The sequence below is a fragment of the Taudactylus pleione genome, unplaced genomic scaffold (assembly GCF_031769625.1).
Source record: "Taudactylus pleione unplaced genomic scaffold, aTauple2 ptg000711l, whole genome shotgun sequence".
Taxonomy (NCBI): Eukaryota; Metazoa; Chordata; class Amphibia; order Anura; family Myobatrachidae; genus Taudactylus; species Taudactylus pleione.
This window is the reverse complement of record NW_028285113.1, coordinates 5,749,115-5,776,147: the sequence shown is the minus strand read 5'-3', so window position 1 is coordinate 5,776,147 and position 27,033 is coordinate 5,749,115. Positions and strand designations below refer to the sequence as shown.

The 27,033-nt window shown below is 46.6% G+C and overlaps 1 protein-coding gene across 3 annotated transcripts in view; it reads right to left on the bottom strand.

Annotated features, from left to right (window-relative positions):
- Window positions 1-27,033, bottom strand: part of CEP126 (centrosomal protein 126) — a 94,857-nt gene that overhangs the window by 8,103 nt on the left and 59,721 nt on the right. For all 3 annotated transcript variants that reach the window (XM_088456690.1, XM_088456691.1, XM_088456692.1), the window contains 6 exons: window positions 20,678-22,700; window positions 19,372-19,512; window positions 17,624-17,745; window positions 11,356-11,437; window positions 9,176-9,373; window positions 6,998-7,062 (listed from right to left, as the gene is read on the bottom strand). In XM_088456690.1, coding sequence (XP_088312816.1) covers window positions 6,998-7,062; window positions 9,176-9,373; window positions 11,356-11,437; window positions 17,624-17,745; window positions 19,372-19,512; window positions 20,678-22,700 — 2,631 coding nt within the window. The remainder of the gene's footprint in view (window positions 1-6,997; window positions 7,063-9,175; window positions 9,374-11,355; window positions 11,438-17,623; window positions 17,746-19,371; window positions 19,513-20,677; window positions 22,701-27,033) is intronic.

The following is a 27,033-nucleotide window of genomic DNA, read 5'->3' as shown; positions in this document are numbered from 1 at the left end:
GTCATCCTGTACCTCACCATCATCCGAGAACCCCTCAGAATCCGAAAGATGCGCAGCCTGTGCCATGACTGAGCGTTTAGACGCCCTGGAGGGCACGTCACTGCGCAACATCGACTGAAAAGCCGAAGATGCTGCCGCCAAATCTTGGACAGTGTGGGAAAGCGCATCCACCCAGGGTGGAGGAGCTGTCACAGGAGCCTGAAACGGCACCACAGCCGGCTGTGCCACAGGGGTGGACTGAATATACATTGGCAACCCCGCATAGGGACCAACAGGCTGAGACCCCGGGGGAGTCTGCAATAATTGTGGGACACCCAGGGAATGGGGGATGGCAGGCTGGGGCAACGCCCTAGTAGGGGCGGCAGTCGGGACCGACAGACGGTCCGCGATGGACACCAGCACCTGGGAAAACATCGCCCATGGTGGCTCCTGCGAAATGGGAGGTTTAGACGTACCAGGGACCGCCTGGCACCGTCCGCACAGGCCGTCCTGTGACAAATCCTCCCTATCCACTCCTGCAGAACAGCGCCTGCAGGAGAACAATGCTGGAGCCCCGGAGTGCTCAATCTCCTCCTCAGACATGACTTAGGAAGAAAACGTGCGCACTCACCAGTGTGCTGAACAACAGCCCACAATATGGCACCGTGTAGCACACAACTGTATGTGACGGACCTCACAAATACGTGATCTATATAGGTGAGGTCAGTAGAAACACCCTTCCCCCGCACACCTGTAGGGCTTGTAGGAGAAGGAAAGGGATAGGTACAGGCTGACAGTAAGTAGAAAAAAGACACAGACAGGCAGCACTAGTAAAAGTCACATACCATGCAGGAAGATATACTCACTGCACCTTTCCACTACAATCAACCTGCCCAGATTCAGTGTCTGGGAGGGCTATAGCGCTGTGTACACTGTCCTTCTGCAGGGGAGAGGTACACAGGGGGACCGGTCCGCGTGCTCCCTGAAGATCTGCGCTGCCACAGAGAAAATGGCCGCTGGAGACCTCAGAGGAGGAGTGGCCGAGTATCTGCAGCTCAGCGACGCCAGACTACGAGCTGAAAGGCGCGCTGAGCTGAGGGGAGGAGCCGCTGACAGGGAAGGCTTCCTCCCCTGGCTAGCATATTAACCCCCGGGTTGCCGGCATCCCGCTTGCCGCGATATTAACCCTGGTGGTCTAGTGGTCTGGCGGGGTATGCCTCCGCTGGAGGGGGGGCCCGCCGCCACCGCTAGCGCCCCCGGTCTGTCCCCTAGAACCGGGGGCATGGGACTGCATTTGAAAGGAACCCGCGCACCGCCGCTAATCAGCGGTGCGCGGCTTACCTGATCTCCCCGGCGTCTTCCGGCAGCAGTCCCGGGGGAAACCAGAGTCCGGCTAGTACAGACTCTGGCTTCCCCCGCCGCGATCCCCAGTTCAGTGCTGGCGTTGCTTCCAAACTCCTTGAGCGTATTGTCTACAACCGCCTTACCACCTTTCTTTCCTCCCACTCCCTCCTTGACTCATTTCAATCTGGCTTCCGATCTCTCCACTCCACGGAAACTGCCCTCACGAAAGTCAGCAACGACCTCCTTGCTGCCAAATCCAAGGGTCACTACTCTCTGCTCATTCTCCTTGACCTCTCTGCTGCATTTGACACTGTAGACCACCCTCTCCTCCTGCAAATCCTTTACTCTCTCGGTTTACGTGAAACTGCCCTCTCCTGGCTTTCCTCCTACCTCTCTGATCGTTCCTTCGCTGTGTCCTCTCATGACTCCTCTTCCCCTCCACTTCCACTAAAGGTAGGAGTTCCCCAAGGTTCTGTTCTTGGACCTCTCCTTTTCTCCCTATATACATCCTCTTTAGGTGAACTCATTAACTCCTTTGACCTCCAATATCATCTCTATGCAGATGATACTCAAATTTACCTTTCCACCCCTGAGCTCACCCCTGAGCTCCTTACCCGTATCTCCAACTGTCTCTCTGCTGTCTCTTCGTGGATGTCCCAGCGCTTTCTTAAACTTAACATGTCTAAGACTGAGCTGATCATCTTCCCACCCTCTTCCACTACATCACTTTCCACAATTTCGTTATCTATTGATGGCACAACTATCTCCTCTAGCCCCAAAGTGCGCTGTCTTGGAGTTATCCTAGACTCCTCCCTCTCCTTTAAACCGCACATTCAGCACATCTCGCAGTCCTGCCGTTTTCACCTAAAAAATATCTCCAGGATTAGACCCTTCCTCACCCAGGATGCCACTAAAACCCTCATCCACTCACTGGTCATATCCAGATTGGACTACTGTAACCTTCTCCTAGCTGGCCTCCCAGTCTCTCACCTCTCTCCACTACAATCTGTTCTCAATGCTGCTGCTCGGCTCATCTTCCTCTCCAGACGTTCTATATCTGCTTCCCCTCTCCTTCAAGCCCTACACTGGCTCCCCTTCCCCTTCAGATGCCAATTCAAGGTTCTTACATTCACCTACAAAGCCCTCACCAAATCCTCTCCCGCATACATTTCTGACCTTCTCTCCCTTCACACTCCCACCCGCCCACTTCGCTCAACTAATGCATGCCGCCTCTCTTGCCAACTGATTACTTCCTCCCACTCCCGCATCCGAGATTTTGCCCGTGCTGCTCCCTACCTTTGGAATGCTCTCCCTCTCCCTATCAGACTCTCCACCTCTCTACAAATCTTCAAACGGGCTCTCAAGACCCACTACTTCATCAAGGCCTTCCAGCACTCCTCCTAACCCACCTCATGCTCTTTCCTTCCTATCTTCCCCTTCTGTGTCACGCCTGTCTGTCTGCCCCTCCCCTTAGAATGTAAGCTCTCATGAGCAGGGACCTCTTCCCTCATGTGCTTCTCTTTACATTTTCTTCTACTCTCTACTCCCCATTAGGGCACCTAACACGGGACCGCCAACTCCCGGCAGCTTATTGTGAGTGCTTTAATCACTATTTCAGCAATGTATATAAGTTGTGTCCCTGTCCTGCACTGTAATGTACTGTAAGTTACTTGTTTCTTGTTCACTTATTAGTTCTATGTACTATGTAAGGCGCTGCGGAACACTTGTGGCGCTATATAAATAAAGGATAATAATAATAAATAATAAAGGAGCGGCAGCGTGGGCGTCTGTACAGACAGCCCAGCGCTGCTGCTCTAGAGAAAAAACTTATAGTAAAAAATAAATAAATTTAACTAAGTTAAATAAAAAATTAAAAGCTTTAGGGGGCTGCTCCTGCAGCCCACCCCGCAGGGTGACCCGACTCCGGCCGGGCACCATCTAAAACTGAGGTGCCTGTGGCTCGGGGGCGGGGTATAGGGGAGGTTGGACCCAAGTGCATCCTGGGAGCAGCTGAAAGCTTTAACTCCGTGGTGCCCGAGGATCCAGGATCCAGCTATACCCCAAGGTCACCCTGTGGACCCCTATGGACCCTGAAGTAGAAATATATAATGTCCACCTACAGCTATACAGTTGTAATGAATTAGCTTAAACCAGAGGTTCCCAAACTCGTTCCTCAAGGCACCCTAACAGTCCAGGTTATATGGATATCCAAGCTTCACCACAGGTGACTTAATTAGTATCTCAGTCAATTTAATTTATCCACTTGTGCCCAACCATGGATATCTCTAAAACCTGAAGTGTTAGTGTGCCTTGAGGACCGAATTTGGGAACCTCTGACTTAAACCGTTCCCTAACATCTACATTCTAGCAGTTGGAGTCTTTCTACAATGCTTCACATGTTAAGTAGAAAGCCCTATCCTACACTGATGAGCCATATTGGGGACTAAACACTTTCCCTGCAGGTGAAGGTTATTTTCCACCAATATATCATGTGATTCTGTAAAGATGTAGGCCCTCATTCAGAGGCGGTCGGAGGGTGCAAGCGGTCGCTCAGAAACTGGGCGGCCGCTTGCATCCTGACCGGCCGCCCTCTGTTTCGGTCGTTAGGCTGTGGGTTAACACCCACAGCTCTAACGACCGCTAGGGTGATGGTTGCGATGGTCATTGACCATCGCGACCATCGGGGCTTACGACGAGACCCTAGGGTAGGGTCTCACTTGTCGTAAGCCCCGGAGAGCTTCTGGCTCTGTCAGAGCCGGAAGCTCTCCACTGATGTCAGTGGGGCCTCCCCCAAACGGCAGGCGTTCCCATGGGAACGCCTCCGTTTGGGCTGCCACCCCCCGGCCCGCCTTCCAAACGGGGCGAGCTGTCAATCAACATCGACAGCTCGCCCCCTTTGGAAAGAGACCCGCTACGACCGGCGCTGTCGGTCGTAGCGGGTCTCACGCATGCGCACGAAGGATCTGGCTCCCTCGTGCGCATGCGCACTAGACAAACATCGAGGCGGCCGTGCGGTCGTAGACCGTACGGCCGCCTCTGAATACAGCCTGTAATGTGTAAATCGCCATGTACTGGCAAATTCCCATAAGTCTTTTCTCCTGAACAATAGTGACCTATTCATATCAAAACTATAAAATAATATTGCTAAAAGGTGTAAGTAGTATCTAGCAAATGTTATTTGTTAGTTGAACATGCAGAGTAAATTGTTAGGACCCCGCTGTCAGCACAGAGGAGCAAGCAAAGCCATATTTGGTGTAATTGTGATGTACAATCTACGTGGTTTTACTGTATGCACCATGCATGAAAACTGTATGTGAAGTATTGAAATGTGAATCAGACATTAGTTTGTCCGCCCATACGTTAGAAACAAGTTTACAAACACTGATTCAATGCTGCACACCCACAATTCGCCCCTGTATGCTCCAAGCTGCAGTGTGTTGCCCTAACACCAGTCTATGGGGTTATAGCAATTATCTATATTTACGCTATGTGTATTATACCTATGCTGTTACTCTGTGATTTTACCGTGTGTTTACGTTCACCCCCTTGTACAGCGCTGCGGATACTTGATAGTACTTTATAAATAAAAATAAATGATAATAATAAAAAGCAATCAAAATTAAGACTTTAACGGGTATATTTACTAGAAGGTTAGCTTTGCACTATTGCAGTTTTAAATTCTTTGGGCAAAAAACGCTGATAATCTGCAGCTTTGAAAAGCCAGAATTTAGTAAATGAACCCCTAAAGGTGCATACACACACACAACGATTTTTTTAACGATTATCATTAACGATATCATTTATAGTTCAATCGTTGAAAAAATCGTTCACTTTCTAAGTTAAAACGATGAACGATTATCGTTCATGCGCGTTCATGTTTGTAGTTTGCAGCTCAGTCAGACTGACCAACTCAACGATTTTCATTAAAGGAATATGTAAAAATCGTTTGTAGTTCTAAAAAATCGTTCATTCCATTTAGTAAATGAACGATTTTAGTAAACGATTTTCGTTAATTTTTCCCTTGAAAAAATGAACTAAAATCATTTACTAAAATTGTTCATTTACTAAATCGTTGTGTGTGTATGCAGCTTTAGAGTAATTGATGATTTGGCAAAAATGCACCTTCCACAATGTGTCATCTGCTTCTATATTTGTATGTATGTACCTGCACCTGCGTGTATGCCATGTGCATGTGAAAATAGCGATGTCAGCAGGGGTGCAAAATCTGCCATCAACAGATGCAAAAACTTGGGGTGTTGCTCGCTGGGGGCATAACAGCAGCATAAAGGTGCCTAGTTATACCCACAAACAGAAATGTAAATATGAAGAGAGGCTGGCATTCCAGCCTAGTCAGCTGCCTATTACTATGGTATAACAGTGGTTATCCTCCATGGGTACCCTATTACACACCGGGACAGGGGACAGTACTGGGTCATTTATGGCAGGATAGGTGGGGGCAAAATAATTTAGATCATTCTGGCCCCTTATAGCGGAACTTCATTAGCGACTGTAGTCAACCAAGAGGACCCTTGTTGTAGTAAAAAATTGGGGACTCATATTTCATACGGTTCAGGAGCTGCTTACGCCAACATACACTTAATCAATTCCATGGAGCATTACTGCAGCTGATACTTAGAGTCTGGGGGCCTAATGTATGCAAAGCGGCCCCAGCTGTGATTTTTCACAATGCGCAAATGTCCAAGACTGTTACGGCAAACATTCGCATATTTGCGGATCTGCGGGCTATTGAGAGTCACATGGAAGTCGGCTAGATCACCAGTTGTGGATAAATGGTGTAACTGGGCAGCAATGAGGCTTTTGCAAATACCATAAGGAGTAGACCGCATTGGTGGGGCGAGTAGACCGTATTGGTGGCTATTCAGAGCTGAGTGTACGCAAAGATGCAGCAATTACAGATGGATCTTTTGCACCAAGATAGGGCTGGAGCAAATCTTGGCATCTCTCATAAGCGGATGTATAGATGGCGCGCTCTCATGCTGCGTATGCAATCGCAATAGATCATTTATACATGCCTATGAAACAGTGGGCCTGATTCAGAGCCGGACGCTCTGACAAGAGCGCTCGCTCTGAATCAGGGCCCTCCTACCTCTTATTAGAGCGGCCTCCTGGCCGCTCGCATAGCTGTGGGTGACCACCCACAGCTTATGCGAGCGGCCAAAATGATGGTCGCGATGGTCAAGACCATCGCGACCACCGGGCTTGCGACAAGACCCTGGGGTAGGGTCTCGCTGCCGCAAGCCCAGGAGTGCTTTTGGCTCTATCAGATTCCTGGATTCCTCTGTGCGTCCGTAATCGCAATGCAATCGCTGCGCACGAGCAGTGTGGCTTATATCCAAGCTCGATGGCCAACAATCGCCCGATCTGCATTCGTAATCGCCGTTGCATTCACTTATGATTCAGGCCCAATGTCAGATGATCTACTCCTTGCATCCTGATGCTGCGTGGTTACAAATACACAAAACACAACCAGCCCTACTTATAAAGTGCACCCGCTCGGGGAAAGCGCTTAGAACGTGTCTTGCTTTTCAAGTGTTTTTAATGCAAGTGCAAACATGACTGGCGTTTGGCAAAAAGAATACAAAGAATTAAAATGGAGAAGAATGTTAAATATTTGACAATAACATTTGCAAGAAAGCTGTAAAATAAACCTCACCAATGGTGATTTAAGTGGAACACCATTTGTCGCTGCTGGGGGTTTGATCATGGTTTCTTGTACGTCTAAGGTGAAAAGCAAAATCAGATTGAGTTTGTCTAAGCTCGTAACAGACAGACAGACAGACACAACAATCATAATCAACATCAAATCAATCAACTAAATATTGATGTTACTATTTTCATAAGTACATCCTAACCCTGCAGGGGATGTAGTTATGTGAGCTCACAATCCCGACGGAAGAATGCCGGCTAGGGATTCATGACAGGCTCCAAGATACCGACGCCTGTCATAATCCCAACGCCAAACCCCTGACCCCCGCCATCCTGATCGTCGTGGATGGGGTAAGTATTCACTTAGCCCGGGGATGGGGGGGTTAGGTTTAGAGCACCCTGGGGGGACTTAGGGTTAGGCACCCCCCGGGGGAAGGATAGGTTTAGTAGGGGAATGGGGGTTAGGTTTAGACACTAGGGGGGAGGTTAGAGTTATGCACTACCCTGGGAGGGTTAGGTTTAGGCACTAACAGGGGAAGGTTAGGTTCAGGCACTAATGGGGGAAGGTTAGGGTTAGTAGGGGAAGGGGAGTTAGGTTTAGACACTAGGGGGGAGGTTAGAGTTATGCACTACCCTGGGAAGGTTAGGTTTAGGCACTAACAGGGGAAGGTTAGGTTCAGGCACTAATGGGGGAAGGTTAGGGTTAGTAGGGGAAGAGGGGTTAGGTTTAGACACTAGGGGGGAGGTTAGAGTTATGCACTACCCTGGGAAGGTTAGGTTTAGGCACTAACAGGGGAAGGTTAGGTTCAGGCACTAATGGGGGAAGATTAGGGTTAGGCACTACGGGGAAGGTTAGGTTTAGACACTAGGGGGGAGGTTAGAGTTAGGCACTACCCTGGGAAGGTTAGGTTTAGGGAGCGGGGAGGGGGGGTTAGGTTTAGGCACTAACAGGGCGAGGTTAGGGTTAGGCACTAGGAGGGGGGAGGTTAGGGTTAGGCACCCCTAAGGGAGGGTTAGAGTTACTTACCTCCACTGTTGGGATTCTGGCCCTCATTCAGAGGCGGTCCCAAGAAGCGAGCGCTCGCTCTGAATGAGGGCGACCGCTTGTCTTTTCAAGTGCGGCCTCCTGGTCGCTATCTAAGCTGTGGGTTACCACCCACAGCTTTAGCGGCCGACCAGGTTGATGGTCAAGACCATCGCGACCATCGGGGCTTGCGACGAGACCCTAAGGTTGGGTCTCGGCAACCGCAAGCCCCAGGGAGCTTCCTGCTCTGATCGAGCAGGAAGCTCCCCACTGACATCACTGCTGATGTCAGTGCGGCCACCCACAAAACGGCAGGCGTTCCTTAAGGAACGCCTCCGTTTGTGAAACCACCCCCCCCCGCCACGCCTACAAAACAGGTCGAGCTGTCGATCAACATCGACAGCCGCCCCTTTTGTAGTGAACTCCGGAGCGAGACAATTTCTCTCTCGCTCCGGGGCTTGCGCACGCGCAGTGCGGCCGCTGTGCGTGTTCGCAGGGCCTAAACATAGACCCGGTTGCGAGCGTTCAGCGCTTGCGACCGGGTCTGAATGAGGTCCTCTGTCCTGCCGAGCTAGCCTTGTCGGGATTTGAACCGGCGGCTAAACAACTGCCGGCATAACAATCCCATTCCCTGTGCAGATGTGGAACCTTTTATGCAATAAAGGAGCCAGCAAGATTATTCACTAATCATTATCAGAATGCACTAATTAAAAAAAACTCTTAGGGGCCAAATGTAATAGGGTGCAAGATTCTGAAAGTCCCCAGATATCGGCGAGTTTGATTAAGAAAGAAAACCCATTTCAAGTAAAACAAAGTTAGAAATACAGTGAAATACTGTAATCATTGAGACACCACGTTTTCTGATGGTTTAGATACCAGTGTGGCTTCAAGTGGGAAGTGCTCCTATTATGGATTAAATGCTTTGTTGAGCTTTAATAAATACAGTGGACAAGTTAGGACTAACAACAGATGACTAAAGGTGGAGACACAAGAGTGTAGGTAGAGAGAGGGAGGGTCTCCTGACAACCTGTATTAGGTGGTTTAGGAACACTGACGTGAATGGGGGTGTTGGCACAAGTTTAGTTTGGGTATTGGTAATACCAGCCACATGCGCACTTAGCCAGAGAGGACTGGCACAACTGTATACGTCTCTGTACTTACTCTGCAGCCTCTGGTTGAGACGATCAAGCGATTGTAGGAGTCTCTGCTCTTCTACAGACAGAGCGCTGTGTCCTGTGTGTGACGCTTTGTGTATTAGGAGATTGTGCTTTGCTTGCATGGCAGCGAGAATTTCTCCATCTGTCGCAGATGTTTCCACCAGTTTCTCTGCCAGCATAAACTGAGCTGTGCTCTCAGAAACTAAGGAGACAACCCAAATATAAACAAGATCATCGTAATTAGGTATAAATAACATTCCTCCAGCTTAATACTTTGCCAGAAAGCATTTAACCACTCACATTGTGTATGTTACAGATACTGCAGCCTTCATCCTTATCATTTAATTAAAATAGTTACATGTTTTTAGCTTTTTAGATTTCCCTTGGTTGCTCCCAGCGACTCCTCACCACACACATGATGTTGCACCAGTGTGCTTAAATAATCTGCACTGTGTCCATCAAGGTCTCGGTCTACTTTTTGCTCTCAGACAATAGCTCTGCAAACCAGGTCCAATCTCTTACCATTAGGTCCAGCCTCTTACCACTAGGTCCAGCCTCTTACCACTAGGTCCAGCCTCTTAGCACTAGGTCTGGCCTCTTAGCACTAGGTCTGGCCTCTTAGCACTAGGTCTGGCCTCTTAGCACTAGGTCTGGCCTCTTAGCACTAGGTCTGGCCTCTTAGCACTAGGTTCCAACCTCTTACCCACTAGGTTAAAGCTCTTACCACTAGGTCCAAGCTCTTGCCATCAGGCCCAGTCTCTCCAGCCTCTTAGCACTAGGTTAAAGCTCTTAATACTACGTCCAAGCCTCTTACCAATAGGTCCAGCCTCTTACTACTAGGTCCAAACTCTTACCACAAGGTCCAACATCTTACCACTAGGAGTAGCCTCTTACCACTAGGTGTGACCTTTTACTACTAGACCCAGCCACTTACCACTAGGCCCAACCTCTTACCTTTAGATCCAGCAGCTTACTACTAGGTCCAACCACTTACCGCTAAGTCCAGCCTCTTACTGCTAACTCCAGCCTCTTACCACTAGGACCAACCTCTTACCACTAGGTCCAACCATTTACCGCTAAGTCAAGCTTCTTACCACTAGGTCCAACCTCTTACCACTATAGTCTCCTCTACATTAAACTATTCCTGAAATACTGCTCAGTTTTGCCTCCTTTATGGCTGAGATTAATCACAGGACTGTCTTTATCACACTTGACCATTTTGTGAGTTTGAACACTAGCAAAGTGCTCCTAGGTCTGTACTTTTTGGTGAAGTGCATGTGGAAGTAGACAAATGTCTATCACTAAAAGTATAGGATATGATCCCACCTTTGTCAGCTCAATGGAAGTTGTGTGTCCTACCGCACAACGAGGAACGCCCCATAAAGTATGCCGCGCCCTGTCCTTCCCCTCTTATCTCACCTTAATAATCTTAGTGGTTCACAAATCTAGGACCCAACTATGTAGTTTGCAAGGAACGCCTTCACTCAGCCCTACTAATTCCATCAGCTGGCGCTCAGTTTGCTCCACCACAAACCTCCCCACCTTGCTGTACAGACCCATGCGCTTTATCAGATATGTATGTACAGTTGTTCCTCTCCATCTTCGTGCTTTGTTAATGAAGCACTCTATCTATTCTTCCCCAAAAGGCTGAATCTCATGGCTCTTTGGAAAGGGTGATCAGACAGAGCACTCTCATGGACACAAGTGTGGAAGAATAAGGGTCCAATCCAAGCCCAGGTGACGTTCTCCTTTATTACCATGCCTGTAGCCTCATTGCTGCAGTAGAATGTACAAGTCATAGTCTCAGGAGTACCTCTGCTTAACTCAAATAGAAAATACGTCCAAAACATAAAATTTTTAAAATAAGTATACACCTGGGCAAAGCATCTCACTCTGTGAAGCCAGGCCCAGACCTGAGTTATGATGCCCAACACTGGATGAAGCTACAAATGTGTCTGATCCCCACAAGGGGGCAGTATTGCATGTGGACTTCATATAATAAAGAAAGGACCGGGTTAGCCAAAATAAAAGTCATATCCATTTGTCACATTACATTACTGCCAGAACAGGATCTGCAGCCCTCACAACTCAACTTTTTGAGACAAATGCAACTAAAAGAAATCAAAATGGCTTTATGTTCTGGTTTTACAAGTCAAACCCAGTGGGACCGATTGTGGTACATACCTTCGCCAGAACTTGGGGCACCGTGTGCTTGGCCGGGCTCATGTGAACTTGGGAAAGGGTTTAACTTCATTGTATGCAGGTTCTGTTGGAAGAAAGATACAATGTAAATGCAATAGTTTAAAAAACACCATATACATGACATTGTAAGATCATTTTTTCACTTTACGCAAACTGCAGTGTTCTGTATTAATCAATCTTAAGCAGCACTATAAGAAGGCGGATTCCTATAAAGCTCAGGAGAGGAACAGGGGCTAATACTCCCTGTACAACTGGGCTCTTCAGATAGGTCTAGGAAAGACTTGGTCCAGTTAAGATCTGTTTCATATCAGACAACAAAATACTTGCGCGGGATGAAGAATCCTGTGCACTGATGACTGCACTGGCTGGGGCATGAGATCATCGCCTGGCCGAAAACGTGGCCCTGCATCTCCTACCGCACGTGGCCGAACTGGTAAGAGATCCAGTGGTTGTGGATGGAGCCAGGTGATCAGATTTAAGTGGATGTGTTCAGTCTAATGCTGGGCATACACTCTACAATTATCTGTCAGATATCTGTCCAATCTGGCTGGTTGGAATGAAAACCTGGTAATGTATGGTAGCAAATAACAATAGAAATTTGCTTCCGAACACTAGAAAAGGGACCAGATTTTCCTTCCCATCAGACAGATAAGACAGATATCTGACAGATAATTGTAGAGTGAATGCCCAGCATTAGAGATATTGATCAACGGGATGAAGACACAAAGCTAAGCAGGGATTTCAGCTGGTGGAAAATAAATAGGCTCTGACACTTGCACTGTGCATAGGACTGAGCTACAAGACATATATAAATACTGCAGCAGCAAAATCTGATGGGAGGGGGGTTGGCTTAAAGAAGCAGACATTGTGTAACCACTTTCATTCAGACATCTGCATACATATGAAGTAATGTCGCCTGGAACCTGCTGTTATGTTCACCTGCTGCTGTGTTTACTCAGTGATGAAAACACATAGATGATAAGCACCATATTTCTGCTGCGAATAACCGCCAGTGATTAATCGGCCACGCAAGCAGGATTTCCTTTGTAACTTCATATAACATTCAGATCAATTTATCTGGGAATCCAAAAGTTGTGGTATGCCACAGGATATTGCTATATACCAGGGGTCCACAGCCTAGTGCTATCAGGGCCTGATTCAGAGCCGGATGCTATTTGCGCTCGTTCGTCCAGAAAAAGGGGTGGCTATTTCAATTAACCGTTCGCTCTTTGCGGTCTGTTCACGCCTCCATGTCTGAACGAGCGAACGAAACATGCGAACGTAATTTTGAAAAAAACGCCCCCCTGGCCGCTCGCATCATAAGTCATGTCCGCTATTTATTAGATTAATCGAGTACATCGGACGGCGTATGAACTGCTCGCTATTCTTGTGGTTGGTTTTTCCTACCACAATCATGCGAGCAGTTCTAACTATAAAATAACCAAGTGACGTGGGCAATGACGTTGCTTTGTTAATTATGCACACCCATTAAACGCCCGTTTTGACCTTTTGGCACGCTAGCGTTCGGATCTCCACTCCCTGTTTTCAAGCACCTTCCCGTTACCACCCACATACGCCTCATTCTGTCACTCAAAATAGCAGGCATTCGCTATTTAGCGTGCATACGATTTTCGGCCGCACTGACTGGTTCGCACATGCGTATTAAAATCCGTACGCATGCGCAGTTGTGCGAACATCGGTCGGAACGAACGAGCGGCCGCTTACGAGCGGCTCTGAATCAGGCCCTTGGTGTGCCGACTAAAATCTGAACTCTCCTGCAGAACATTACTCCTGATGTGCTGCTCTGTTTGTATTTTATATTTAGGTAATCAGCAATTGTTATCTGAAGTCTGCTGGTGCCTTTTAATATATTATTGTATATTAATTGCCATAAGTACTATCTCCAGTCTTTAGATTGAGTGTAGGCATGATTGATCTTAAGTCCTAAATGTTTTTTAGTGCTACATGTTTATTTAAGCCATTTTATTGCTAGGTCTGTATTGGCTGGCAAGTGGGGAGTTGCCATTAATTAGGGGGCACACTTGGCTACATCGCTACTTAAATATCATTCACTAGGCTGTAGTTAGCAGATTTATAAGTGCAGATTTCACAAGTGTAAAATAGAATTTAGGGAAACTGTCAGCGTTACACCGGCATTAAACTGAAGTAAAACAGAAGGAGAACATTTCATCATCCAAACTAAACTAAACTACCATCAATACTGCATATGGACACCTTTGGAGCATCAAGTCACTACCTCTTCACAACAAACACCTGCTGCCTGCATAACCAGGACATGCAACACTGAGCTCCTTGTTAGATCATTGCAAAGACATTACCACGTTACTTGCTACTATTTGTGCTCCCTCACTTTTTTCACTAAAAACTAACTTTATATTTATACCAATGCCAAGTAACCTCTTTAACCTTGCATATACGATCTGACTTACCATTGCTTTTTGCCTAGCCTCACAACTTCGAACTACTATTACAGTCTCTCTTTTTTGATTACTAACTTTCTAAACCCATTAGATCACATATATTCCCCTCAATAAAAACAAAACAAAAAACTTTTGTAATCGAGCATACATATTCACCAACAGTGTTCTTTCACCAGTTTTTACAAAATCTTTAACACTGCTGTTCTCATACAGACACTATTCCTACTTCCAGTTCTCCTCCCCGTTCTTACCTCATCCTCACCATGACCATGTTTTCTTCAAATTCTCCCTGTACTCAGTGCCTACCTAATCCTTTATTCTGCTCCCTGTTCCCACCTCTATCCCCCCCCCCCAGTCTCCTCCACTTCTTCCTCCCCTTCTCTCCCCTCCTCTGTCTGTATTCCTCCCCTCTGCTTCCCTCCTTCTCCTCTACTGTTACTCTATTTTCATTCTTTTCTCCCCCACAATGGTCCTACTACCCCACCACTAAGCTCTCCCTATCATCTTACTACACCTTCATCTACATGACACTAAACTCCCTCCCTTTCCTACAAATGAATGCCGTCTCTCTTGCCTACTGATTACTTCCATCCACTGCCGCCTCCAAGATCTTGCCCCTGCTGCTCCCTTCCTCTGGAACTCTCTCTCTCTCCCTTTCAGACTCTCCACCTCTCTACAAATCTTCAAACGAGCTCTCAAGACCCACTACTTCAAAGCCTTTCAGTTCTCATCCTAACCTGCTGTTTATATGCTTCTTCCTCACTGTCTACCCTATCTGTGTCACCCCTGTCTGTATGCCCCTCCCCTTTAGAATGTAAGTTCTCACGAGCAGGGTCCTCTTCCCTTATTTGCTTCTCCTTCCCTCACTCATACGATCTACTCCAAACTCCCCACAAGGGCACCTAACACTTGGTGCTGACGCCCTACTACTTATTCTGGGTGTTATGGTCGCTATTGCAGCAATGTGTACAAACTATGGGCCTGATTCAGACCCACTCGCGAGCGGCTGTCCGCTCGCAAGTGGGTCGATGGTGTGCACTGAGCATGCGCACGACGGAGGGAGCTCCGTCGTGCGCATGCACCAGACGCGACGAGCGAAGGACTTTCCTTCGCTCGTTGTGTCTGATCAAAGGGGCCGTGCTGTCGATGTTGATTGACAGCACGCCCCCTTTGGTGGGCGTGCCAGGGGCGTGCCTCCCAGACGGGGGCGTTCCCAAGGGAACACCTACCGTCAGAAGCCAGCCCACTGACATCACTAGTGATGTCAGTGGGAGTGATTTTGGTTCTGATAGAACCAAAATCACTCCGGGCCTTGCGGTTGAGAAACTCAACCGCAGGCTCCGGCTCGCACTGGCGATGGTCAAGACCATCGCGGCCATCAACCTGCACGCTCGTATAGGCTGTGGGTGGTGACCCACAGCTATACGAGCGTCCAGGAGGACGCTCCATAATTATGGAGGACGGCCCTCATTCAGAGCGTGCGCTCTGCTCAGAGCGTCCGGCTCTGAATGAGGGCCTATGTTCTTATCCTGTATTGTTTTGTACTGTAAGTTGCTGTTTTCGTGTTTGCTCATTTGTTTATGTACTTTGTGAGGCACTGCAGAACCCTTGTGGCGCCATATAACTAAAGGATAATAATAATAATAATACAAAAATCTAGCTAAGCTCAGGGTGCCAGTTCTCTATTTATGTTATATTATATCATCTATATAATAAGCTGTCTTTTTGTCCTTTATACACAGCCAGAGTTTTGGACCTAGCTTCACCAATTTTGGCATGGTGGTATAGTTTGATCAGGATTAGGTTTGAACTTCGTCAGGGCCACACCCTGTTACACAATCGCAAAAAATTGGGACACTCTTAAATTACACAGGTTCCAGGGCTGGCTTCAGTGAAAATTGGCAGTCTGCCAAAAACCTGTGATAAAACCTACAAACACATCCTTTTAACCTCAGTCTGAGCAAACTTGATGACTCATGCAAGTTCATATTATGCAAGGGCTTAACTATAACTTTGTAGGCCATTTAGCAAGATCTTAAAAGCCCCCCACAGAGGTAACCCCCTACATACATTTGCACCCACACAGAACCCATTCAGGTTATGCCACACAGAACCCATTCAGGTTATGCCACACAGAGCCCATTCAGATTATGCCATACAGAGCCCATTCAGGTTGCCACACCGTAGTACCCCTTATACACATTATGCCATGCAGTAGTAGTGGCCCTATTACATAATGCCACACAGTAATGCCCCTTACATTACACAGTAATGCCTCTTACACATTATACTAAACAGTAATGCCCTTTACAGATTATGCCACATAGTAGTAGTGCCCCATATAACACATTATTCCACACGATAGTAGTGCCCCTTACACACTATGCGACCCCCAGCAATTCATGCCCCCATATTCCTCTAGCAGCCTCTCGCCTCCCCCTATGTGCCATCAGTAGCCAGCAGGTGTGTATTTTTGGCCAGGCTGCCTGCTAATTACAGCTGGGGCACAGACAGGCATCAGTAGACATGGACAGACAGGGCCGGCGCAATTTGAACCTGGCTCCGGTCGTGAGCCAATCGGAGCTTGTAGACCAGCAGCCAATCAGGAGTCGCCACTGGTTATTGGTTGCCAGTCCGCAAGCTCTGATTGCCTAGTGACTGGCGGCCGCTGTCCCTTCATGATTGCCTGCCAGTGCGCCAGCTGTAATCAGCTGGCAGGCTGGCACCAAATCAATATCGCTGACACTCAGGACCCGCTCAACAGTCCTGACTGGACCGACCCACCTTGTGTCCGTGACTGGGTGCAGGGCGGATCGGTGGGCCACAGAGGCACCCACAGTAGTTATGCCACTGTATGCATACATGTTAGCAGTGAGGTCCTTTTCAGGATGAATGGAATGGGGTTATAGGCGAGGACAATGTAAAACAAATAAAGCCTGGCGGTGTACTTCGGGGTCCAGTCCTGATACCCGGGCAACGCCGGGTATCCCAGCTAGTTATGAATAATGATGCAACCAACAAATACACATAATGCATATTTTAAATTATATAAAACATGTAATACATTTCAAACCACACAGCTATGAAGTGGGGGACGCAGTGAGGGTGGTAGGATCAACGAGTTGGTGGCAGCAGGCAAGACCGACACACCGGCTGAGTTTAGAGGTAAATCGGTCGGTTTTGTCTTACTGTTAATGTTTGCTATCTGTAACTGTTTAAATAAACAAATTGCTCTTTTAATTATAATACCCTGAGGGCCTGGATTCAGAGGTGGACGCTAATAGATGCGTGGTTGCAATTTTTTTGCAGAGTCGCAGCAGCAGTAATATGCTATTGGTAGATTTAGCCTTCCTCTTGTGTACTAGTGTGCGCCGGGCATAACAAGCCCTGAGACGCCCACTTTAAATGGAGCGCAAAGCCGCTGATGTTTCTGAACACTCCACCATTGGCCCCATTGCCACTAGCAACAGCCATTGGCTGGTGCAGTGTGTCCTTCTGAAGATCCTCTAAACATGCCTTCTGTGACTGCGGCTCTACGTTTGGGAGCACAGCTCGTTAACATGCACGAGACACTCCGATAATACGCAAGCCGAGTCGTACGGGACCTAGCGAGCTAACTCGTCTTGTGCTGTAAGACGTATTGAGCCTAGGTGTATAAGGACACAGCTGTAGTTTGCATATACTTCATACTACATTTATGAATTGCTGCTCCCCAATGTGTGGCAGTCAGCAGGATGGTTTTATAGTGACCAGTGTGATGTTATTTATATGAATTTAGGAGGACACTAATACAAGTGGCCCTGTGCTACCTGAATGTACGGGGCCCTCCAGCCTGCTGATCCCGGTCTGCCCCTCCTTTGCTCCAGCAACGCTCTGCGTTTGTTCTCAGTGCAGTCGAGAATCTGTTTCCTCTTTGTAAGGGTGACATGACCTTTAACGAAATGGGATAAAAATTATGTTTATTGGAAGACAGAACACAGTGAGTTTGTAATCTCAGACGTCTACAAAAGCCCTTGTTATGCTCTGCGAAGTCTTAATTTCGGTCTGTAAGTAAGAGACGATATTCAGTTATGTAGAAAAGTCATGGAACACAGAGTTGTTGTTACATCATTGCGCAGGCTGCTATCATTCCATCTGCAGAATATGGGACCCAGATTCAGAACACACATTTCATGTGTTACATAACTGAAAACAACATTTACACACAGCGATGTTAGAGCTATCACTTTTAGCACCATTAAGTGTATTTTAAACAAAAAACAAACAAACAGTGAAATCCCCATTTTACATTAAAAAGTACCGGGACTTACCCCAGTAAGTTGTAACAGACAAAGTGTTTTTTTAATTAGGCAACAGCATTTTGCGTGAGGTTAAAATTTAAACTGTACCAGTTTATTATCACATACTATATACAAACAGAGCAAACAGTGGGCTCTTCCCTCACCGCCCTGTACCTCCTTCTGCTTTGCTTTCGGCACAATGCTCACTAGCTGTTGGTGGGGCTTGTTTTCTGCACTGTATAATCTCAATCAGGGTTCAGACTTTAGGGTCAAACCGTAGCCTGTGAAGCTGGTTTTTACCTGGGGACTTCCTAGAGGATGCCATAAAAAGCTTCTCACGAGCAGTGTGTTACTGTCAGTACGTGCTATTACATACTCTCTTTAATGCTCAGCAATATTCCATACCCTTCCACAAGAGCAGCAGAGGTACGCATCCTTCAATAATCAGCACGGTGTAGTAATTATTCGCAGCCTGTAGATGGCGTCTGTGGGATAACATTGGGATGGAGCTTACGCCACTCTATTAATACGTCTTTCACGTCGAGCCTCTGACCCGGGATATTGCCGGGGCAACCCGGGTCCTGACTAATACCCCTTTTCCACTGCCGCAATAACCCAGGTTATTGCCGTGTGTACCCGGATCGCAGCTCAGTGGAGAAGGCTCCCAATAAAATAACCCAACCAAGGTAGAGGCCAGGGTTGGACTCGGGAAGTACCCGGGTTAAGGGGCAGTGTAAACAGTTAACCCGAGTCAGACGACCCAGGTCCCACTTACAGTATGGGTTGATCCGGATTTCTCAGGGCTTGGATATGATGCACACGGGTGCAATGTGAATGGTGCCGACCGGGGAATAACCTGGGTCGGCACTGCGGTGTGAAAGGGGTCTGTCCCGTTTTGGAAGCGTGTTCCAAATCCCGGGTTGGACCTGGGATTTTGGTAGAAAAGGGGCATTTGTGTGAAAGGGTCAACCTGGGTTGTGTGTCCTGGGATCTCGATTCTGGTTGCGAACAAGGTTATTCCCGGGACTGATCTGGATAAGCTGCAGTCTAAAAAGGGGGACCAGGGTTATTCGACCCGGGTTGAATTTAAAAGTTGCTGATTGGCTGTGGATGCAGAGGCATCCACAGCCAACATATTTAAATAAAAAAATAGCTGAGCTTTCAAATGAAAAACATTTGGATTTTAAATAATAATGTTCAATAATCAAAGTAAACATAGTTGAAAAAAAAAAAAAAGTTTTCTTTCATGACAGATTGTAAGATCCTGCAAATCATACCATTATTAAGGGGGTAGAAAACCCCATTTGTTCTAGAAAACGACTTCCAGTTACTCAGCGTTCCTCCGTCAATCACAACACTGGAAAGGTTGTGCCGCGCAGGCTGTAAATTAGAGGGGAGATCGCCAGGGCGGAAATCACCTAAAATACAGCAAACACCATTATGAGGATCTGACAAGTTTATTTTAAAGAAGATATCACTTAATATACAATATGACTTCAATAATAGTAACCCGAATGATTAAAAGAAGAAAGAACAGACGTGTGTCTATCTATTCTGTTACATGCGGTGACAAATTATTATTATTATTATCCTTTATTTATATGGTGCCACAAAGGTTCCGCAGCGCCTTACACAGTACACAAACAAATGAGCACACAAGACAAGTTATTAACAGTACAGACAATGCAGGACAAGTATTATAAACAATGCTGCATAACACCTAAATAAGCAGCAGGGTGTCAGAACCAAGTTTTAGGTGCCATTGTAAATGAAAGTAAAAGTAAGGCAGTAAAAAGTAAATGAGATGGACTCTACCATAAACATCAGCATATAACTTGTGTGCACGCTAAAATACTCCCTTTGTAATGCTTAGGCATCGTTAGATCTAGCAACAAAGTTACTGCCACAAAATGATTACAGAGTGCATGGTCTGGGCCCCTTTATAAATATATATAGTAAATATTGATAGTACATGCATGATAATATACCAGATTGATAACGGCAATGCACTTGAGCGTAGTACTGGGAATGCATTATAATGCAACATAAATAGATAACAATTAAGCACATGATGGTGATCTTATCTATACCACAATAATGCAATGTACATGTGATAGGGAACCCAGGTGGTGACCAGCCAGTGACTAAAACTCAATGAGAACTGCATTAGATCTTGTAAAGGGGAAATACATGCATTTGTAAAAAAAAAAAATGAATATCTAAGCTCTTACCACTGTGATTTCAATCACGGGCAGAAAGTGTGCTCATTATGCCCACAGCCAACAGGAGGAGGGGACAGGATTGTGTTGTGTTTGATTGGCAAGAGGGAAGATCTTGGTGTAGTTTCTATAGAACCCTCTAATAGAGTAACAATGTATAATTTAAAATTACAGTATGGAACCTGATCCCTAGAGGACGTGGTGGGCCATCAGGCAGTGGGGTCCACCGGGAATTACCCCTGTAACCCTGTGGGCCAGTCTAACCATGGTCTCTTGCACCCTTCTGTAACATGTCTAAACTTAAAAAAGACAAGCTGAGAAAACTATAATATCTGGTGTAACACAACTACTGAAATAAACCTACCTGTCCCAGCGTTTTTGTGAGATAAGGCACTTCGAACTCCTTGCCACAAGAGAGCAATTTCCTCGTCAGTGGGTGTATGATCTAGACGTAACCCATTCTCACCATACACATGGTGCCGCTTGGCCGGAGTGGTTAAACCTTCTTGTAATGCAAATACCCGTTCACTGTTTATAGTGAGGATGGACTTTGCAGCATTCTCTGTATCAGGGGAATTGTAGATCTGGGCAGCCATCGTATTACCCGAAGACCGGGATAACGTGTGAAAGGGCATTGTGTCCCTATGTAAGATAGAATTGGGAGATACCGCCACTGTGTTTGAATGAGTAACTGGAGAACTGTTTGGGAGTACAGGCTGACTCCTGGCTTCTGTCTCTCTATTATTGCTGTCTGGTGAAGGCTTTGGAGGAGGATGTGGGGCCATGATCTTTCCCTGAGACTTGGCAATCTTGCTGGCTTCAGTCGCTGACTGAGGCCGTATTATTATACCCTTTCTACTCTGGTGCATTAGTGTGGATTGAGTTTTAGCTGACCTTGGGCGCTTCACTACCCTTGTCTTTGCTTTTGGTGGGCTTCTGATATTGTGGAGATGCCCAGCAGGGTTTGCTTCCTCGCCTTTAGACGTCATCCATGCTTGCTTAGTGAAATGGTAACCAGTAGAGAAGACGGAGCTGGGTGGCACAGCCGAAGGATCTGTTTGGTCAGCTAGTGAACCATTAGTGGCTAGGACATGCTCTTGATAATGTACTGCAGCTGATGGCTCAGCTTGAGGCTTCTGGGCAGCCTGTGCGTTACCGATCACGCCAGAAGCATCTTTATAATCATCCATTATTTTGCCGATTTCATCTAGCCATCTAAGTTTTTTATTGTTTGTTTTTTTATGACCCTTCTCCTTTGTCAACTCAACGCTGTCTCTGATGGTGTAGGAGCCCTTCTCCCCAAGCTGGAACATTCTGCTGATGCCCAGGGCTGTGGCATAACCATTCTCATACTTGGAATCTTTCTTTAATATGCTTTTAGGGAAAGTATTTCCTCCTTTTCCAGCACTGTTATATTTTGCTATTCTGTACAGCGTAGACAATGCCATATCAGGATCCGTTTGAGGAATATTAGATCCGCTGAGATGATCCTTTGGATCTTCCATACCCCTGGACTCTGTTTTAGAAATGTGGAATGGTGAAGACTGATTTTCATGTAACAGGGTCTCCTGATTACAGATCTCTGGCGGCTTAATGTGGTCATTTTTCAAATGAAACTGTGAACTGTATGTATTTGTGAAGCCTTCATGAACTGAGTCAAATGAATGGACATCATCTGTGTATCTGCTTGGTTTTAAATCTGAACGTACACTGTTTTGGCAGTTACTGGTAGAACTTTCGGGAAACGGAACGACCACTGGGGTTGCCAAAGGCTGAGTCACTGTGGGTTTTATTGATAGCCCATTGTGTTGTACCATGTCTTTGTTGCCGTGTGGCACTGAGCCTTGAATTACTTCTGTTGGGGTAGGGTTGGGAGTGGCCCAAGCTTTGCTTGGTCTAACCACAGCATTACACATTGTGCTTTCTCTATAAGTCATGTCAGAGTAATCCGGCTTCATCTCTGCTGTGGGCACTTGTGAAAAGTGATTTATTTCTGGATTTGATGATGAAATGTGCGTGTTTCCAGGATGAGTAATCCCATTTTGTGTTACAGTATTCGTCACGGCATGATGATCCCTATTCCTAAGTAAAGTCCCATCGTCTCTGAAGTGCAACCGTTTTTCTGTGGCCATCTTGTCGGCTATAAATGGGGCCGGGTCATAAGTTTTTTTTTGACTGCTTAAACTACCGATATTTTCATCATTGTAATGATTTCCACCATTCACAGAGAGAGATTGTATCTCAGAAAGAGCTCTGTGTAAAGTGTCATTTGGAAACTCTTGCACCTCACTACATTCCTCTTTCACAATCTCCGCCCTTTCTTCTAGGCTGTCTAAACTCGACAGACTTTCCGAACTTGCAAGTTCTTCCACTTCTTGGTGAAAGTTCTAGAAAACAAATGTGACTGTTAGATTAGGGCCCGTCCTTCCCTGATAACCTAAGATCATTTTACTTCCAAGTAAACCAAATAATAATCTACATTTTCTGGAACGCTCCCGAACAAAGCCCTCAAACGCCAGCAGCATCATTTGGGGGCACTGTGACCGACATAGCAGAAACAAATCTCTACAAGCGCAGTGCGGTCCCTGTGATTGTGCAGATCCGCAAACATTGGAGATGTAGGTAAACATCGGATTTACATCAATCTCTGAATCATGTCCTGTGAGCTGCCTGGACATCTCCAAAGCTGACGTGTGAAATGTTGAAATCTAATAGATACCAAACTGAGTGGAATAGGCTTGTTCTAGCTGGCTGCACCCAGGTAAAACACAGTCCATAAGAATAGTGAGCTGCTTAGCAAACTTATATATTCCACACTAGTTATCGATGCACATGTGAGTGGCTTTGTCAGAGTGGTGATAGCCGAGCAAACCATGCAGTTAATCCTGTTTTATGACATATGAAAATTTTTAATGCCTCAATTAAATCAGAATGATTTCCACTTTGAAAAACATGTGCAATATAACAATACAGGGTGACTGTTAGAGGCTGCTCGCTCCTCACTACGTGAATATTAATAATGGAAATGTTTAGAATATGGAGCCTTTTGATACCTTTAACACAGTACTACAGCCAGCAAAAGGTATTGTTTTGAGGAGTATAATTTGTTGTGCTAGAAAAACATTTTGCCTTGCCATTCTATTGTATGGTATGTATATGTTACTAACAGGAGGTAGAACACCTAGGGCCTGATTCAGACCCACTCGCGAGCGGCTGTCCGCTCGCAAGTGGGTCGATGTTATGGACTGAGCATGCGCACGACGGAGGGAGCTCCGTCGTGTGCATGCGCCAGACGCGACGAGCGAAGGAAAGTCCTTCGCTCGTTGTGTCCGATCAAAGGGGGCGTGCTGTCAATGTTGATTGACAGCACGCCCCCTTTGGTGGGCGTGCCTCCCTGACGGGGGCGTTCCCACGGGAACGCCTCCCGTCAGAAGCCGGCCCACTGACATCACTAGTGATGTCAGTGGGAGTGATTTTGGCTCTGATAGAGCCAAAATCACTCCGGAGCTTGCGGTTGAAAACCTCAACTGCAGGCTCCGGCTCGCAAATTCGATGGTCGCGATGGTCTCGACCATCGCGACCATCACAATGCACGCTCGTATAGCCTGTGGGTGGTGACCCACAGCTATACGAGCGTCCAGGAGGACGCTCCATGAAAATGGAGCCCGGCCCTCATTCAGAGCGTGTGCTCTGCTCAGAGCGTACGGCTCTGAATGAGGGCCTTACTTCCTACACATTGCCTATGTACTTAAACAAAGTAACATAGAGCCTGATTCAGAGCCACTCGTAAGCGGCAGCTCGTTCGCTCTGAGCGATGTTTGCCCAACTGCGCATGCGTACGGATCGTTATACGCATGCGCGAACCAGTCAGTGCGGCCGAAATTCATGTGCTCGCAAAATAGCGAATGCCTGCTATTTTGAGTGACAGAAAGAGGCGTATGTGGGTGGTAACAGGGGAAGGTGCTTGAAAACGGGGAGTGGAGATCCGATCGCAGGCGTGCTTAAAGGTCAAAACGGGCGTTTTATGGGTGTGCATATTTAAAACAGCAGCGTCATTGACCACGGCACTGGGTTATTTTATAGCCAGAACTGCTCGCAAAATTGTGGTAGCAAAAACCAACCACAAGAATAGCGAGCAGCTCATACCCTGGTCGATGTACTCGATTAATCTAATAAATAGCGGACATGACGTAGGATGCGAGCGGCCAGGGGGCGTAGTTTCCCAAAAAACGACCGCAAGTTTTGTACGCTCGTTCAGACCTAGAGGCGTGAACAGACCGCAAAGAGCGAACGGTTCATTTGAATAGCCACCCCTATTTTCTGGACGAGCGAGCGCTAATTGCGTCCGGCTCTGAATCAGGCCCATAGACATCTGCTATATGGATCACCGGGAACAATATCTTTTATGAAAAACAAGAAAACTGGAATTCCACTGTATCATTCCTGGCATACTCACCAGACAGGCAACACGTTTCCGAATGCAGATTTCAATCGTTGTTAAATACTAATTATTATTTTCTTTTAAATGTAGTTGAGATGGCTATATATGGTGTTTTACTAAGGGATTTAGAAAGGCTAAACTATGCCCACCCCGATCCTACTGTAACCTTCTCCCACAACAGGACCACCCAATATGTAAACAAAAAAAAAATATTGAAATCCTAGTCAGCCCCTAGCTCACAACAGTGCTAACTCCCTCTAATGCCTATGCAGCAAAGTCCCCCCAAATATTTAGAGTGTGACCATGCCTTATAAGGACATGCCGTGAGTCACGGGGGCGTGGCCTCGCAACAAGCCCCAACCTACAGCTATGGATGCGTCCATTTAAGCGCCACAGACATGAACAACTCATCGCGCCATGCAATTTACTGCGCCTGCATACGCTACGGTGCGCTATGGCGCTCACTGCGATCGCACCATGCATCCTATGGAGGCGCATGCATGATCGCAGTGCGTGTATCCGCTCGTGGATGCATGTCTCTCGCACAGCAAGGATGTAGCTTGGTATATCTGTAGGTACAAACTATAAGATTCTGTCCAATCTGGCTGCTTGGAACAAAAATCTGGTAATGTATGGGGGCAAATGACCATTCACCCTTTCCTCCCAAACAGCGGAAAATAGAAAAAAATGGTCGTTTGAACAAATTGAACGGATTTAACCAATTTGTCTGAAAGACCATTTTTTCCTGTTTTCTACTGTTTTGGAATAAATGGTAGATTGTCATTTGCACTGGTGGACCTTGATTTGTGGATCAGTGCAGAAATAAAAGGTTAAACCAGTGGTTCCCAAACTGGGTACGCAGGGCACTTGCAGGGGTGCCACTGGTTGGAAGTCCAGGACCAAGTTAAATAATTTATGGTCAATGTGATGGGCAAAACCAGTGCTGGTGTGAACAAACCTAAGCACACATAACTGAACCTAAGGATGACAGGTAAACACAATTTACTTAATTGCTGTTTTTCACTATAGGAAACTTTTGGCCTAGAGGTGCCGTGAAAACAATATTGATACTTTATGCCGCCGTGATTCAGGAAAGTTTGGGAACCAGTGGGCGAAGCTAAACAATATTTTAGAAGAAAAAAAAAATGAAAAGTTTAATGTACTGAAAGGGCTGCATCTAAAGTAGCAGGACGCTGAACTGTGAGATGGTGAGTACGCTGCTGCAATGTGTACCTCCTGAGATTTCTCTCTGTGCACCTAACCCTGTAGTTGCAGAGTAATCGCCTGAGAATATGTACCATGGAGCGGCTCTGGTGCCAAGCCAAACCATTTTTTGTCACATTGAGATCTCCAGAGGCTCCTGATGAGTTGGGCGCGCACCCGTCTGCAAAGAGTAACAATCGCATATTTGCGCTTTGCATGCCCCCAATTGTTGAGGGACATTGTTGACCATATGTAGATCTGATACTTGTGTCTCCTTGCGCTTGGGGAGGGAAGGGCCATAGACACAGACATGCCTGTCAGTAACCATATGACTTGTCAGGGCCTGAGAACACACAGATGATGAATGATGATGGTGGTCGCCAGCACTAGCTGACTGCTTTTGAAAGGCAAATTGAAAATAGTAGCGGATAGTTGTTACTAAAGTAAAGAGTGATCCATTTGCTACTTTAATACACGTGACGTGAGATTTTAGGGGTTCACTAACAAAATGAGCTTATGACCTATTTGGGTGTAAGTGAATCTGATACACACCTGGAGCATAGCTGGATGCATCTTGAGAAGCATATGAGTGTAAATACACCTTTGATAGAAATGCATATATATCCCACCCAGCATAAGTTCCTGAGTATCCAAGTCATACTGCTGTGTGCAGCCAAAAAACAAGCCGGCCCGGCTTGCCCCAGTAACGTAACAGGATGGTGACATCGCACAGTGCAGGCCTGGCAAGCCTCTTAACATTGTACCTCTTTGCTATGCTCCGTCAGTGGGAGTTAAGGTTGGTAAACACTATGCGATGTGTGTACCCAGCATCAGAACACGATGTAATGATACACTGAGTGCGCCGTACACACTGCACGATTCGATGTACGGCGGCGCAATATATCATTACATAACAACCATTACAAACGATTATCGGACGTACATACTGCATGATTCATATGACTTATCGCTCTTATCCGAGAAGGAACAATATATTGTATAGAGTCGCTGTCACAGAAAGACCACTGCACCTGCTACCACCCAGATTTCACATGCCTTTATAATGGCCAGGTAGT